Here is an 18,134-nt window from a genome sequence, read left to right as displayed (position 1 = left end):
AGAGGTCAACGATTTGGTATAGCACCCATATAACCGTACCTCCCGATATTCAGCATTTTAATGGTTTTTACCACATTTCTTCTCGGATTTGTCTATAAATTGGTATTTATTAGTCTTAGTGGGTTCTAGGTCTTTTGGCGAAACACTGTATGTATAGGTTCTCGTTTTTATATAGCCCCATACAGCTGTATTTCCCGATATTCGGGATATTTTGATGATTTTAGGCACATTTTCTCATGAATATGTCTAAAAATTGGTATATGTGGGTCATAATGGGCTCTAATGTTTCCTTTACCCTAAGGTGGAGGGTACTAAAAGTCTGGCACTTAATGTTTTTTAACTTGTTTTTTTAGATAATTTGTTCCGCCTTTTCCATTGGTGGAAGGTTCGCCATAAATTTTTATGCTAGGGCCACCTGATGATTTGTTTGTTTAATTGGCCAATAAATTCATCTTTTTTACACACATAACATTCCATTTCCATTCATAACATATTAGAGTCGACAATTGAAAGAAGTTTTTCATTTACGACATCAAAAAAAAAACTTTCCAGTTACATTGGAATGTAACGGAATTAGAGTAAACATTGTTTCAAATGTGTTATAGTCATCGTCTATGCATCGAATGCAAATAACCAATTAGCTGATGTCATTTATGTCGACGCTTTCGCAATAAAACCATCCGCTTGCACGTTGCTTTGTTGACATCTCAACAGCCACTGATTCATTGAGAATAAGAATGTGTGTGACTTCGCTCATGTTCTAGAACACGCTTATTATTTGCTCTTTTGTTGTTGACCGATGCCATTAGTTGGGATGTTGTAGACTGCATAAAACTAAATGAAGATGACGCCACAACTTCAAGGACTATTTTCTTTCAAGAATTGGTCGAATACATGGGTTTAGATCAGATTAATAAAAAACTTAAGACTGATGTTTTAGATGTTGTTTTCATGATCAAGTTCTTTATCATCGGAATTGTCTGCACCATCCGACGAAGAATCTTCAAGTTATTTAGAAAATAGGAAAAAAACTTTAAGGAAAAAATAAGAAGATGACCAAGAGAAAAAAACCTTCAAATAAAAAGGAAAAAAAAAAACTAAAAATATGTAAGTAAAATGTGCGTGAAGATAAAATCGATTTTAACTAGCGAAGACAACACCCAGTCTGGGCGCACTTTCTGTTGTATAACAGTGTATAACAGATATGCGGAAAATAAAAACGATTTTGGTAGGGGTAAAATAAAAACGATTTTTGAAGATGCGAAACAAAAATGCATTTTTTTTAAATTTGTATTTATTTTTGTTTGTACCTGATAATGAACATAATTATAAGTATAAAAAAATAAAATAACTAATTTAAAGGTATTTCAATAAAAACTTTCGTCATCATACCGACTATTTTTTAATGGAAGAAAGTTACATAGCCCACTGTGCAGCAATAAAAAATAGTGCACGCATATGAATGGCACTGCAGGAAAGGCAGTTCCAAGAGCTTTCTAAAACGCTATTACTTGGGCAAATCGATCGTGGAAAATTAGAGAAAAATCGATTTTTCTTATTTTTCAAAAGTTATCAACGAGTCCCACTGTGCGAAAACTAAAAATAGTGCAAGCTCATGGAATAGCACGTTGGAAAGCCCATAAGGTGTACTTTCAATATATAAACACTCCTGAAAGATTAATCGGGCAGATTTTTTTTAAAAAATATTTTTCTTAAAGTCAAGTGTTTTCTAGAGGGAAACATAAAATGGCCCACTGTGCAGCAATAAAAAATAGTGCACGCATATGAATGGCACTGCAGGAAAGGTCGTTCCAAGAGCTTTCTAAAACGCTATTACTTGGCCAAATCGATCGTGGAAAATTAGAGAAAAATTGATTTTTCTTATTTTTCAAAAGTTATCAACGAGTCCCACTGTGCGAAAACTAAAAATAGTGCAAGCTCATGGAATAGCACATTGGAAAGCCCATGAGGTGTACTTTCGAGATATAAACACTCCTGAAAGATTAATCGGGCAGATTTTTTTTAAAAAATATTTTTCCTAAAGTCAAGTGTTTTCTAGAGGGAAACATAAAATGGTCCACTGTGCAGCAATAAAAAATAGTGCACGCATATGAATGACACTGCAGGAAAGGCAGTTCCAAGAGCTTTCTAAAACGCTATTACTTGGCCAAATCGATCGTGGAAAATTAGAGAAAAATCGATTTTTCTTATTTTTCAAAAGTTATCAACGAGTCCCACTGTGCGAAAACTAAAAATAGTGCAAGCTCATGGAATAGCACGTTGGAAAGCCCATGAGGTGTACTTTCAATATATAAACACTCCTGAAAGATTAATCGGGCAGATTTTTTTTAAAAAATATTTTTCTTAAAGTCAAGTGTTTTCTAGAGGGAAACATAAAATGGCCCACTGTGCAGCAATAAAAAATAGTGCACGCATATGAATGGCACTGCAGGAAAGGTCGTTCCAAGAGCTTTCTAAAACGCTATTACTTGGCCAAATCGATCGTGGAAAATTAGAGAAAAATTGATTTTTCTTATTTTTCAAAAGTTATCAACGAGTCCCACTGTGCGAAAACTAAAAATAGTGCAAGCTCATGGAATAGCACGTTGGAAAGCCCATGAGGTGTACTTTCAAGATATAAAAAGTCCTGAAAGATTAATCGGGCAGATTTTTTTTAAAAAATATTTTTCCTAAAGTCAAGTGTTTTCTAGAGGGAAATATAAAATGGCCCACTGTGCAGCAATAAAAAATAGTGCACGCATATGAATGGCACTGCAGGAAAGGTCGTTCCAAGAGCTTTCTAAAACGCTATTACTTGGCCAAATCGATCGTGGAAAATTAGAGAAAAATTGATTTTTCTTATTTTTCAAAAGTTATCAACGAGTCCCACTGTGCGAAAACTAAAAATAGTGCAAGCTCATGGAATAGCACGTTGGAAAGCCCATGAGGTGTACTTTCGAGATATAAAAATTCCTGAAAGATTAATCGGGCAGATTTTTTTTTAAAAATATTTTGCCTAAAGTCAAGTGTTTTCTAGAGGGAAACATAAAATGGCCCACTGTGCAGCAATAAAAAATAGTGCACGCATATGAATGGCACTGCAGGAAAGCTCGTTCCAAGAGCTTTCTAAAACGCTATTACTTGGCCAAATCGATCGTGGAAAATTAGAGAAAAATTGATTTTTCTTATTTTTCAAAAGTTATCAACGAGTCCCACTGTGCGAAAACTAAAAATAGTGCAAGCTCATGGAATAGCACGTTGGAAAACCCATGAGGTGTACTTTCGAGATATAAACACTCCTGAAAGATTAATCGGGCAGATTTTTTTTTAAAAAATATTTTTCCTAAAGTCAAGTGTTTTCTAGAGGGAAACATAAAATGGCCCACTGTGCAGCAATAAAAAATAGTGCACGCATATGAATGGCACTGCAGGAAAGGTCGTTCCAAGAGCTTTCTAAAACGCTATTACTTGGCCAAATCGATCGTGGAAAATTAGAGAAAAATTGATTTTTCTTATTTTTCAAAAGTTATCAACGAGTCCCACTGTGCGAAAACTAAAAATAGTGCAAGCTCATGGAATAGCACGTTGGAAAGCCCATGAGGTGTACTTTCGAGATATAAACACTCCTGAAAGATTAATAGGGCATATTTTTTTTAAAAAATATTTTTCCTAAAGTCAAGTGTTTTCTAGAGGGAAACATAAATGACCCACTGTGCAGCAAGAGCTTTCCGTATTTATATCCAGACATTCCATTCATTTTTCGCGTTATTTGAGTCATTTTAGAAATGAACAAAAAATATCAATTAAATGAAAACAACTTCTTGCCTGTAATATTGAATAATTCTGACAAGAAGCGGGTGTAGCCTTATGGCTGTATTTCTGTAGTTTTACGAAGCTGTTCTACCTCCTTATTGTACCATGGTAAATCTGCGCACATTACCAAACTCTCATGTAGTCTGGTAATGTGCAGTACATTTAGACTTATGAAAAATGTTAGAGGGAACTAGCTATAATCTGTGCACTTTACCAAACTATCGCTAACATCGATGTTTTTCCCGATAGTCTGGTAATGTGCAATACATTTAGACATAGGAAAAATGTTGGAGGGAACTAGCTATAATCCAAACTATCGCTAACATCGATGTTTTTCCCGATAGTCTGGTAATGTGCAATACATTTAGACATAGGAAAAATGTTGGAGGGAACTAGCTATAATCCAAACTATCGCTAACATCGATGTTTTTCCCGATAGTCTGGTAATGTGCAATACATTTAGACATATGAAAAATGTTGGAGGGAACAAAGTATAATCCACGGTACAATAATAAGGTAAGGTAGAGCTCCCAGCTAATAACAATTTGTTTTCTAAGTGTGGCCGACTTCTGCCAATTTTGTGTATGTATTTGTTTGTAAAATCAATGATTGGAAGAAATTTATATTGCTGGACGCGCATTAATAATATTAACCAGATTTGCCATGGAATTGAAATATTGAACACTTAGGGTCATATTTATGTGAGAACATCCAGGCATTTCATTCATTTTTCGCGTTATTTGAGTCATTTTAGAAATGAACAAAAAATATCAATTAAATGAAAACAACTTCTTGCCTGTAATATTGAATAATTCTGACAAGAAGCGGGTGTAGCCTTATGGCTGTATTTCTGTAGTTTTACGAAGCTGTTCTACCTCCTTATTGTACCATGGTAAATCTGCGCACATTACCAAACTCTCATGTAGTCTGGTAATGTGCAGTACATTTAGACTTATGAAAAATGTTAGAGGGAACTAGCTATAATCTGTGCACTTTACCAAACTATCGCTAACATCGATGTTTTTCCCGATAGTCTGGTAATGTGCAATACATTTAGACATAGGAAAAATGTTGGAGGGAACTAGCTATAATCCAAACTATCGCTAACATCGATGTTTTTCCCGATAGTCTGGTAATGTGCAATACATTTAGACATAGGAAAAATGTTGGAGGGAACTAGCTATAATCCAAACTATCGCTAACATCGATGTTTTTCCCGATAGTCTGGTAATGTGCAATACATTTAGACATATGAAAAATGTTGGAGGGAACAAAGTATAATCCACGGTACAATAATAAGGTAAGGTAGAGCTCCCAGCTAATAACAATTTGTTTTCTAAGTGTGGCCGACTTCTGCCAATTTTGTGTATGTATTTGTTTGTAAAATCAATGATTGGAAGAAATTTATATTGCTGGACGCGCATTAATAATATTAACCAGATTTGCCATGGAATTGAAATATTGAACACTTAGGGTCATATTTATGTGAGAACATCCAGGCATTTCATTCATTTTTCGCGTTATTTGAGTCATTTTAGAAATGAACAAAAAATATCAATTAAATGAAAACAACTTCTCGCCTGTAATATTGAATAATTCTGACAAGAAGCGGGTATAGCCTTAAGGCTGTGTTTCTGTAGTTTTACGAAGCTGTTCTACCTCCTTATTGTACCATGGTAAATCTGCCACATTACCTAACTATCACTAACATCGATGTTTTTCCCGATAGTCTGGTAATGTGCAATACATTTATACGTATGAAAAATGTTGGAGGGAACTAGATATAATCCAAACTATCGCTAACATCGATGTTTTTCCCGATAGTCTGGTAATGTGCAATACATTTAGACATATGAAAAATGTTGGAGGGAACAAAGTATAATCCACGGTACAATAATAAGGTAAAGTAGAGCTCCCAGCTAATAACAATTTGTTTTCTAAGTGTGGCCGACTTCTGCCAATTTTGTGTATGTATTTGTTTGTAAAATCAATGATTGGAAGAAATTTATATTGCTGGACGCGCATTAATAATATTAACCAGATTTGCCATGGAATTGAAATATTGAACACTTAGGGTCATATTTATGTGAGAACATCCAGGCATTTCATTCATTTTTCGCGTTATTTGAGTCATTTTAGAAATGAACAAAAAATATCAATTAAATGAAAACAACTTCTTGCCTGTAATATTGAATAATTCTGACAAGAAGCGGGTATAGCCTTAAGGCTGTGTTTCTGTAGTTTTACGAAGATGTTCTACCTCCTTATTGTACCATGGTAAATCTGCCACATTACCTAACTATCACTAACATCGATGTTTTTCTCGATAGTCTGGTAATGTGCAGTACATTTAGACATATGAAAAATGTTAGAGGGAACTACCTATAATCTGTGCACATTACCAAACTATCTTTATTGTTATGTTGATTTGTATTGAAGAACAGGACACCGAAGTTTGGGTAGGTATACATTTTTGTGAATTTTTATTGTTTAATATTAATAAAATTCTTCATCTTTTCAGACAAAAACACGAATTGTATGGATGAGAGAACAGCTTTTGAAAAATGAAAATTGGATAATAAAAAGAAAATGCGAAATATGCATCGGATGTTGGAGGGAAATATTGTAATTGTTGATTTGCATTGAAGAACAGGACACCGGAAGCTTGGGTAGGTATACATTTTTGTGAATTTTTATTGTTTAATATTTATAAAATTCTTCACCTTTTCAGACAGAAACACGAATTGTATTGCCATGGATGGGATAATAAAAACAAAATACGAAATATGCATCGGATGATTGTGCAGAGAAGAATGTTGATCGAAAATATCATACCGGTTATGTTTTTTATCTGAACCGAGGAATAAAGAACACTCCATCAAATCAATCTTTGTCGTCTGCAGATTCAGAATATATAGCTTTGGTTGAAGAATGTAAAGAGGCGAAGTGGATAAATGGTTGTGACATTACTCCTATCATAATTTACGAATACAAACAAAGTTGTATCAGTGTGGTTTCAATGAGAAATTCAATATAAAATCGAAAGATTATTATATACAAAATTTTGTACATCCCCAATATTGAAAAAGGTATGGGTACACAATAAAGTTCTGTCACTTTGAACCTGAAATGGTATTTGCTGAACATAGTTTTGAATGATCCTCAATTCAGAGATTCCTGCCCAGTCATTTTTTTCATAAAAGCAAATTTATACCCTAAACTTCTCGCTTAGAATACTAAGGTTGACTGCATTACTAGGGGTCCCATCTCAAAAATTTTTATGTATATCGTACCGATTATTCTTTGTGCGGCACCCTCATCAAGTGATTTACTTGTCGTAGGATTCATTTATGTACCTGTAAATATCGAGTGGTTCTAATGACCGGGGTAATATAAGGATATAACGTTATATGGGGGATATGGGCAGAGGATGTGAGACCTATTGCAAATACCTAAAATTGAGAAAAAAAAAGCAAAAGTATATTGTTGTAAGGGTTTAGATTACCAGTCTTAAAATATTTATTAACATTTTTTTTTATTTAACAATTCATACACGTCTGTTACTTAGCGCACATATCTATACGTTACTCAGAAAGAGTTCTTGGAAATTTTTACATCAATTGAGGCCGACACCGGAAGTTTATTTTTTTAATGGTTTGTCATATTCCCGTTGTTCAATTCGATTCTTTTGAAAAAGTGAAATGGATACTTTTATAAAGAAAAGAGTTGTCAAATGAAAAAAAGAAATAAGTCTTTCCGTCATTTCATGTTTCTTTCCTCTCTGCTTGTGGTTGTTGTATCGATGACGCGTTTAGTGGGCCGTGGGTTTTATTAATTTTTTATAGTAATTTCTTTTATAGTTTGTTGTGTGATAACACATAAAATTAAACTTGCGATGAAACTCGATGCATAATATATATGAATTTGTTCCAAAAAAATAATAAAATAGCTATGATATAAAAAGGAAATAAAACATATGTAAGTGTTTGATAGCAAGAATTAGGAGTAGAATGTAAAATGACAATTTTGACATAAACATTGAAATGTACATGGATAATAAAACTGACAGCACATATATAAAAAATATTCCCTCTGGCAGAGCCCTAATTTAGAACGTTTATATTCACGTGAGTGATTTTTTTCATGGTGGCGTTTTTTTCGCTCTTCCCGGCGTCTTTTAATTTCACTATCATGACGTTGTGATATTTCATGATTCTGCCTATTACCATAGTTATCTTTCCTGCAATTTGGTCCGCCCTTCTTTAAATATTCCTCATTTCTTTTTCTATATACAAGAGGTTCATATCTATATTCTGCCCTTTTCTTGCGTTTAATATCTCGTTGATTGTCCGCGTCAACCCATTGACATTGTTTAAACATCTTTACCCGTTTTGTTCTTGATTTCGATGTAACCCTTTTCTTCCGTTTTTCATTCTCATTTTGGTTCGAGGCCGAACAATTTAAAGATTTTGATTCACTGATGCTACTTTCAGAAGAAGAAATGTCCTTTTCAGTCATTCGCTTCTTAGTATTTTTGTTTGGGGCTTTTTTATTTTTACTTAATTTTTTTTTTGTTTTTTCCCTTTTATTCGAAGGATTTTTCTTTTTGGTCATCTTCTTATTTTTGCCTTTATGTTTTTCCTTACTTTCTGAATCGTTTGACGATTCCGACGACGAATAAGACGATGGTGCAAACAATTCCGAAGATAAACTATCTAAGGATATTGATTCGTTGCTGCTACTTTCGCTTTTCAAAAAATTATCTTTTGAAGAAGAGTTGTCTTTGTCAGTCCTTCGCTTTATAGTTTTATTCTTAGCGGCTATTTTATTTTTACCTACAATTTTTTTAGTTTTTTCCTTTTTTTTCGAAGGATTTTTCTTCTTGGTCATTTTCTTATTTTTGCCTTTATGTTTTTTCTTATTTTCCGAATCACTTGAAGAATCGTCGTCGGATGGTGCAGACAATTCCGATGATAAAGAACTTGATGATGAGGACGAGGGTGCAGATTTCGGAGCAATCTTTAGGAGTTGACACAATTCATTAGTTATTCCGCCCAAACCAATAGATGTGAAAAAGTTAATGGAGAAGCGTATATTTCTGGGATTATCTTTGGGGAATAGTCCCGCCAAAGTTCCAGCTAAAACTTCAGTCTTAAGTTTTTTATTAAAGTGATACAGACCCATGTATTCGACCAATTCTTGAAAGAAACTTTTTATAAAAATACAACGTGATGTTATTGCCTCATCTTCAGTTAGCTTTATGCAGTCTAAAACATCCCAACTAATTGCATCGGTAAACAACAAATGAGCAAAGAATTTGCTTATATTCCGCAAACGATTTGTATCTAAACAATGCGTAGTCTGACAGATATCCTTGAAGATTTCTTTGAATGGTTCTATAAAAGACTTGTTCATTTTACAAATTCGGTGAGTTAAAAGGCCATAGAACTTCTCATAGGTTCTTTGTTCAGCGCAGCAATCTAACAATATTTGGCAAAACTCATTTTGTTGACAAGTTTTCAATTGCATTTTCATTAATTTTTGGGCACATTCCTCATAATCCAAACAGGAATTTAAGGTAAGATATATTGTTCTTCTTAACGCAATCAGATTTGGTTTCGTTTCATCAATAATGTCACCACTCGTGTATTTATCATTAACCTCATTTTTGCCCTTATCACAGTCAGATAATGCAGTTTCGGAATTACTACCCGAACCGAAGGAGCCATCCGAATCTGAAGCATGGCTACCCAAAATATTCTTACTAAGTGCTTTATATTTCTCTTCATTGGTCTCGTACTGATCGTCGAATTTAAATTCGTCTAAAAATTAACAAATTTAATGACAAAAAATAATTTATTAATTTCTATTAACTTACTCAATATATCTTTCGGGTATGTGACATCTTCCAACAATAGCAAATGAGTGAATTGAGCATATTCTTCTACCAATTCTAATGACTCAATAATCGATTGATGGTCCTTAAAGCCATCTCTGCGTACTTGAAATAAAACTTTAATCATATATTGTACACGTTTATCCAACTTGCCTTGATGCAAGATATTTTTAAGCAATTCAAAAATGCCTCCAACCCTATCCGATGATACCTCTGTCAATTTCATACCACATTCCTTAAGAAATGTTATGGCCACTTCAACATTATCATCAGTCGGCGATTCAATTAAGAGTGTTAGAATTTCTAGGGCCAAAATTTCATGGGCCACCCTTTGATTAACCAAGTGGGCAATAAAATGTGAAGAAGTCAAACAAACGGTCTTATCGTTACACCCAAATGCTCGTTTGAACTGTATGACCAAACGTTTCAACAGCAATTCCCCAATATTGGGAAATTTTGAATTAATAATGGCCACCATGGCGGCATAAACATGGGTAAATTTTGGCGATGTAGCTTGAGCTTGTATTATGGAATGGCAAAGCACGCCTCTACCACGTACTATATTATCCTTAAGCAATTTTCGGGTGATAACTGCAACACTATCCACATTGACTTTATTGATGTAACCATGTATGTATTTCTTAAGAGCTTCCCGAGCTATACTCTGATATGCAGCCGATGATTTGTCTGTAATTTCTGCTTGTATCATACGCAATTTATCGGGTGTTAAACAAGCACCGCCTGTACGTGATGTTAGTATATCTAGACTTTTCCTTTGACGTTCTGTTATCTTGGCCTCGAGTTCTGCTACAGTACCATTATCGTTCCCCTTTCCCTTTTTTATATCGCCAGATACTTTCTTATTGTTTTTGAAGAATTCATCTTTATCTCTTCTTTTGATTGGCTCAGATCGGCGTAACGCTATCCTTTCATAATCTGACGACATCGAACGACGTCGTTCATGTCGTCTTTCTTGTGAACGAATTCGTCGTGGAGATCTTGATGGAAGCTTCTTTTCCGACCTTCGAAATCGACTGTGAGATCTAGTATGGCTTCTGCTAGATCCTATTCTTCGTCTTAGTCGATTGTCCTTGTCCCTGGAGACAGACCTTTTGGTCGTAGAAGAATCTCGGCCGTGTCCAAAGGAAGTTCTTCGATTTCTTAATACACTTTTTTTATATCTTGATAGACTTTTTTCTACTGAATGAGTTCGGCTAATGTGTCCAGAATAACTTAAACGTGTGCTTCTAGAACGGCTTCTATAGGCGGATAGTTGTTTATCTTTGGAGAGAGCTCGCACAAAAGATTTTTTTTTAGTCTTCTCTGTATTTTTACATTCTTCTGTCTTTGTCGTTAGTTCTACTGGGTGTTCATTTGAATCCGTTGTGTAATTATGGTTAGTATTTATGCTATCTTCCTTGGGAAGCATTTCATTCGATCCATCCTTTCTAGGAAATCTTTCAACTAATTTTTCTTCTGCTTCCTTGCATATAGTATAAGATAGATCACGTACTACTTCCAATACGACTTCCCTTTGCCCTGATAGAACTTTTGATTTGTTATTTTTGAAATATGTTTTGGAAGACACTTCTCCATCACTTGATCCACTTGTGGACCCCGACGACGAAGACTCAGAACTAGGTTTATTTTCCGGTTTTCGAGATTCGGCGTCGGTGGCATTCATATTTTTGTTGTTGACAGGATCTGTTTATTGTTTATTCGAGAGTCGTTATTGAAATCCTATGAGAATATGATAAACTGCGGGTGTTACGTCCAGATTAACCGCCAGGTTATTTTCTTAATATATCGACAAAAGGTTTCGAATCTAAGAAATATATTGCCATTAAGAGAACAATGGTAAGTAATCCGTCTTTTAATACCCAAAGTTCTGAAACGAGTGAAGTTAGTAACGTTGCTACCTATCGATAGCATCGATTTTTTCCCTAATTATAGGGTGGCTCAGAACATCGTAATTTTCCATTTAATCCCTTTTTCAAATGTTCGACAGAAAAAGTAATGCAACATATTTTTAAACAATATTTATTTATAAAAAAAATATGAATGAAAATGTTAAAAAAAAAAACTTTTTGCTTGCTAATGAATTATCATACTCCATACATAATATAGCAAACGGAAATTGTTGGACTAACAATAAAATTTTGACTTCTCAAAGAAACATTAAACGGCACCGGGACACCTCTAACAGAAGCTATATGCTAAATGATACTTTGAGCCCTAACGATTATTTTAGCACATAACATTCTCCAAATCAGTTTTTGGTAGAATAAATTTAGGGCTTTTTGCCTTGGGCTTGACTTGTGTGTATTTTTTCTGCGCAAGAAAATTTGGATATACCTAAAAAAATTATTTAAAGCTAATCGTATATACCTAAAACAATTTTTTGTACAAAGCATTTCGATTAAGCGCAGTTACAATTTTTTAAACACAATTGATCGAAATCCGTTCTTAAAATTATTAAAAATCGTGTTTTTCTAAGAGAAAATTTTTGAGTTGATAAACTTGTTGTTGCAAAATGGTAAGCCTGGCCCTTTATTGTTGTTTTTATAAAAACAACATTTTTTTATTAGTGGAGAACCATGATAATGTTTACCAGTGGGTAAGGTAGGGAATACCTAGGTTTCGAAAAGAGCCAACAAACCTCATCAGTTCCCTTGTTTTTTGTCTGGGATATTCTCCCCAGAAGTTATTTTAAAAATAATTTCTAAAACAAAAACATTTTTTTACCCAAGTGACGAAATCGTAAGCTCAATAGAAGAGGAACCAAGGAATTAAATAAAACTAAAATTCTTTTGGAAAATCTTCTAAATCTTACAACGGCACTTATAAACATTTACATCAAAACAAACATCAATGACACAGGAGCTTGATATTATTGCTCCCCCACTATGCCCACCCATCCATGAGCCTTTAGTCCATATACACACAAAAAATTTAAAATGGCCCCAAAAAGCCACACACACTCTCTTACTTACAACGCCTAACCTTCTCTCTCACAACAAATTTTTTTTTTATTGTTTAATTTATTGAATCTTTCATATATTTAATGAAAATAACAATAAGGATTCATATCTTATTTACTAATATTTTTATAGGGAGGTTGTCAATACAATCACCCCATATTTTTTTCATGCTTTAATTATTATTGTTTTTTTTTTATAATATAGATGTGTGTTATTTTGTGGGCTTGTGGATACAGTTATATCCGTGAATTGATTGAGTAGGTAGTTAAGATTAGTTTAGATACAGATATATCTAAGTGAATCGCGGACTACAGAAATAGTCTTACGGATATAATGTTGCTTTGTTTAGATACAGTTATATCTAATCATCCCGCGGACTACAGTAATAGTCTTATCGATTTTTTCACTAATCTTCCCGCGGACTACAGTAATAGTCTTTTCGATTTCTTCACAGAAGCAGCTTCCAATTTAGCATACTACTACCTGTAGAAGTATAAAAGTGGGCGACGTTCAATTGGCCAGACAAGAGCTGAAAATAATGAGAGCGTAAGATAAAAAAATAAACTATATGATAGAAAGAGTGTCACGTCTGCACAGTCTATCGTGTCCTCCGAATAGTAGGAGTTGGCGGGCCAAGTTATTTGGGTGCTCGGATAGTTTGTTTAAGTACTTGCGGTAAAGCTTCTTTATTTCTTCTTCAACAGTAAGTATATTTAGGTCCTTGTGGATGTTTGCGTTCCTTATGTACCATGGTGCACCTGTAATAGATCGAAGATTATTCGACTGTCTTCTTTGTAGTTTACTTACGTTAGGGGCACTAGCTGTGCCCCAGAGCTGTAAGCCATACGTCCAAATTGGCTTTATTATAGTCTTATATAATAGGAATTTATATACTAATTTAATAGAAGAACGTATACCAATTAACCACTCAACATTGGGCTTTTTTAATTTAATTTGTGTGATTTTTGCATCGATGTGTTGCTTCCATGTAAGTCTTCGGTCCAGATGCATTCCGAGATATTTTACGGTATCTTTCTGTGGAACTTGAGTATTAAAGATTTTTATCCTGGGGCAAAGTTCACGTCTTAGAGCAAAAGTAACATGTATGCACTTGCTTGCATTTACCGATATTCTCCATTTTGTCAGCCAATTTTCGAGAAGATATACATGGTATTGTAGTTTTTCCGACGCAATCAGAGAATCCTTGTGTATGCTAATGAAAGCAGTATCATCAGCAAACGTTGAGGTTAGAGTTTCATTGGTTGTGGGCATATCGGCAGTAAATAACACGTACAGAATTGGTCCTAAGATACTACCCTGTGGGACGCCACCCAATATTTTTCTTGAATTTGAAAGTATGTCTTTCGATTTTGCAACAAACGTACGATTTGACAAATAACTACAAAAAAGTTTATGAGTGTTTTTTGGTAGAGTTTCACAAATTTTGTATAGAATTCCAAGATGCCAGACTCTGTCAAACGCTTGGGAAATGTCTATAAATAGCGCCGAGCAGTACTCCTTCCTTTCGAATGCCATTCTAATGTTTGTGACTATGCGGTGCACTTGCTCAATAGTACTGTGGTTCTTACGGAAGCCGAATTGGTGGTCGGGGATAATATTGCTATTTGTAATATGGGAAGTTAACTTCCTTAGTAATGTTGTTTCGAACAGCTTTGAGAGTATAGATAGAAGACTGATGGGTCTATATGATTTTACCTGCGTTGGATCTTTTCCAGGTTTCGGAATCATTACTATTTCAGATTCTTTCCATACAGACGGGAAGTACCCTACTCGAAGAATGCTGTTAAATATAAATAACAATAGTTTAAGGGCCGGTGTTGGTAATTTCTTGAGCATGTTTGGAGTAATTCATCGAGTTTCATCGAGGCTTTAGAACTTTCGATTTCTTTTAAAGAAAATCGTATTGGATTCGGAACAATGTCGTCAATTAAAGGTTGAACAACTGTCGATGATCCGGGATTTGGGGTAAATACAGATTCAATGTGTTCGGCAAATGCGTTAACTTTTTCTTCTGTAGATCTTGCCCAAGTCCCATTTTCTAGGCGAATTGGAGATTCGTGGGCGATAGGTCTTTTCAAGTTTTTTGTGGCTTTCCATAAGCTGTAGTCAGTTCTCTCTGTGGGATCCAGGTTATTTAGGAATATTTTTAGGTTTCGCTCTTCATTTAATCTTGTAAGAGTTTTTCACATTCTTTTAGTTTTTCCCGAAACCTAGGTGATCGGTGCTTCTGCCATTCTCTTCTGGCCTTCCTTTTATCAGACATGAGTTTTCGAATGGTCGATGGATTATAGGAATTATTTTCTAGTTTTGAAAATTTAGTGGGAGTGGCAACATTGACAGCGGTGTTGACTATCGAAGTAAATATTTTAACTGCATTGTCAATTTCTTCTCTGGACTTTAGAGGAGTGTTAGAATTCACATGTGTACTGACATATTTTTTGTACTTCATCCAGTTTGTATATTTATTTGGTAGATAATCCGGGGAAGTTGCGAGTTGAACATCATTTAATGTTATTATAGTTGGGGAATGGTCTGACGACAAGTCAAATGAGGGTACCACGGACATTTGTTCCCTCTTAATATTCTTTGTTACCGCAAAGTCAATTAAGTCAGGACGTTTTTGCAGGTCTGAAAGCCAGTAAGTAGGCTGGCCAGTAGATAATACGTCCAGTTTAGCGGACGAAATGGAGTTTAAAAGCTGTCTACCTCTGGGTGTAATAAGTCTAGATCCCCAGAAGGTGTGTTTGGCATTATAATCTCCAGCTGCAATGAATCTACTACCAAGAGATGAGAAAAAGTGTGCGAATTCATCATTGCTTATACTATGTCTCGGAGGACAATATATAGCAGATATAGCTGTATTCGTTGAAGATAGTGCAACTGTTGTAGCTTGTAGGTGGTCAAACTTATATTCTGGCATGGGGTAATGCTGAATTTTATTAGAAATTATCACCGCGGTGCCACCGCAAGCTCTCCCACTAGGGTGTTCAGTGTCGTATGTACTGTAACCGTTTATTCTAAAATAGTTTCTAGAAGTGAAAAGAGTTTCAGATACCAATAAAATGTGTATGTTGAGTGAGTGAATAAAGTTTTCGACCTCGTGTTTATGTTGGCTTAAGCCGTTTGCGTTCCAAAAACAGATTCGAATTTTATCTATTTTTGTTTTAAAACTATTTGCATAATAATAGATTGATTTCTCACAATATCTTGCATCATGCTTTGCATACTTGTCATAAAAGAATTCATGGTGACCATTAGTTTTTCGATAGATGATTCTATATTTGAATTTTTATAGTTGGGTGAGTCATTTCTCAAAGTATCAGAATATCAGTATTGCATATTCTGAGAGGGGAGATTGTAATTAGGAGCGGTGGTTTCATTCCTCTTGTTTAGCTCAGGGAACTCAGCTGTTTTGATATTAAATTGTGGATTTTCCCGTACCCGGTAGCTTGTAGGCTTTTTTGTGGCTAAGCTAGATTTTGTTAAGTGGATATATACAGGACATCCTCTGTAGTTTGCAGCATGATTTCCACCGCAATTGCTGCACTTTTTGACGCTTGGGTCAGTTTTGGGATATGGACATTCCGATGATTTGTAACACAAGTAACACAAACCGATAGCAATTTACAATACGTTTTGGTATGCCCATACTCTTGGCAGTTTGTACATTGAGGTTGGCCTTTTCTTTTTTGAGGTTCTTCAATTTTCACACCGCGATTACAAAGAAGCCTAAGGCTATAAATTGGATGGATGGATGAAATTGTCCCTTTTCTTTAGTTGCGAAGATTCGTATGTTAGTTCTACTTTAAACATAGGTTGCGGAATTTTATCTTTATTGAAAATGTTGATGATAGACTTTGTTTCGAATCCTTCTGCTGCGAGAGCAGCTTTTATGTCCTCTATGGGTGTAAAACTATGAAGCCCTTTAATGACGACGATTAGTCCTTTTGAGCTCTTAATCTGATAGGTGTAATAATTCTTCTTCTCAGAATCCAGAGCATGAACCAGGTCCTTATAATGCGACCCAGTATAAGTTTGTATTTTCGTCTCTTGGAGATTTCCTCTCTTAAGAGATACCACGTGAAAATTAGGTTTACCCAATATTTGGGAGAGTTTGTTCACAAGATTGTTTGTAGTTTTTTCGCGAAGATATAGTGGGGGAGGTTTTTGGGACCTAACCGGTTGCATCTTTTCATCAGTCTCGTTATTCAAGCCGAGAATGAGAATCTGTTGTTGCGGTCGTTGTTTATAGACTTTTGGGTTTTAGCTTTTGGTTCCTTGGTTGGAGTTCTAGAACTAGCCTTACGCTTTGTTACTAAGACATATCGGTCCATGCCTGGAGGAACTATGTTTTGCTTCTTGTTTTTTTCAAGAGACGCATGCTTACTTGAAGCGATAGTTTCTTGATGTACAATCGCATCGTGTGATAGCACCTTTATAGAATTTATTTTGGGCGTGTTTACATTGTTTTGTTTATATGACATTTCTGTTGTTTCGTTGGGAGTAGTCTCACCTGGCAAGTTTTTGCCATTAAAAACTCTCGGCGATGCCGATTTAGAAGGGCTTTGGGGTTTAGCTGTAAGATACCAGCTTTCGTGGCGTTTTGGCGCGGTTTAGCTAAAATCTGTCGACGTCAACTTAAGGTATACGTTTTGCCCGTTCTCACTTACATTTCTCTCTTCCGTATGAGAGAGTGACATACACTTGCTGTTGTTAACACTATAACAAACCGATTTATGTGCTTGGGGAAAAAGAGGATAAAGTAGAAAAAAAAAACTATTTTGCAAAAATTCTTAATAAAAAGGATTTTTTAGCAGGTTTTTTTTTTAGATTATATTTCCTGAGATTATTTAATAGCGTACTGTTTGCTTTTATATTATTTATTTTGCTTTGCTTGTGAAAAAAACACCTTTCATTAGCAACGAAAAATAAAACGCGTCCGTACTTAACGCCGGCTATTTATGTGATGTCAACAAAATTTAGCACAACATATTATTCTTTAAACAATTAGACATTAAACTTATTTATTTTAAACATCATTGTTCTCTTAAACCTAATTTCGACATGAACACATAAGAATAAAACTGGACTTTTAATACCGGAACGAAAAAATTTGTGAGTCAATACTCAGATTACCTTTTTTATTACACCGCTAGGAGCGCCAAATTTGGTCAATAAAACTACTCTAAATTCTGCCTAAAGGAGCTCGCTTAGACGAAAGTTTTGGGCATTATAAATTCTTTTTCCAAAAAATATAGAAATGGTCTAGCTGTAAATTTTGAGAAAACCCTACACTCACTAAGGAAAAATTACCTGGACATTAAATATCCTCACAATTATTTCTTAAGTACTATTTATCTAACTACAACATTACACTATAACAAAAATATTTTTTAAATAGGTTTTTTCTTTCTTTTGGTTAA

The 18,134-nt window shown here is 34.8% G+C and overlaps 1 protein-coding gene and 1 long non-coding RNA gene across 2 annotated transcripts; one reads left to right on the top strand and one right to left on the bottom strand.

Moving 5' to 3' along the window:
* Window positions 1–6,113: 6,113 nt before the first annotated feature.
* On the top strand, window positions 6,114–6,943 carry LOC131802510 (uncharacterized). Its single transcript, XR_009342255.1, has 3 exons — window positions 6,114–6,272; window positions 6,335–6,482; window positions 6,545–6,943. It is a non-coding gene; the product is annotated as an uncharacterized LOC131802510 (long non-coding RNA).
* A 351-nt stretch (window positions 6,944–7,294) lies between these two features.
* On the bottom strand, window positions 7,295–11,621 carry LOC131802509 (male determiner protein Mdmd(Y)). The gene is made up of 2 exons (XM_059122854.1): window positions 9,692–11,621; window positions 7,295–9,635 (listed from the first exon to the last, which is right to left on the bottom strand). Exons 1-2 carry the CDS (start codon window positions 11,391–11,393, stop codon window positions 7,813–7,815), a joined length of 3,525 nt encoding a protein of 1,174 aa, XP_058978837.1. The 5' UTR covers window positions 11,394–11,621; the 3' UTR covers window positions 7,295–7,812.
* Window positions 11,622–18,134: the final 6,513 nt, after the last annotated feature.

The sequence above is a fragment of the Musca domestica genome, unplaced genomic scaffold, assembly GCF_030504385.1.
Source record: "Musca domestica strain aabys unplaced genomic scaffold, Musca_domestica.polishedcontigs.V.1.1 210, whole genome shotgun sequence".
Taxonomy (NCBI): domain Eukaryota; kingdom Metazoa; phylum Arthropoda; class Insecta; order Diptera; family Muscidae; genus Musca; species Musca domestica.
The sequence above is the reverse complement of the archived record's forward strand: the minus strand, read 5'-3'. Positions and strand labels throughout refer to the sequence as shown.

Bases quoted from the DNA above. Each gene is read 5' to 3' on its own strand.
- LOC131802509 (XM_059122854.1), bottom strand. From the start codon at position 11,393: ATGAATGCCACCGACGCCGAATCTCGAAAACCGGAAAATAAACCTAGT. The intron at 9,636-9,691 runs GTAAGTTAATAG...GTTAATTTTTAG, and splicing joins ATACCCGAAAGATATATTGA to ACGAATTTAAATTCGACGAT.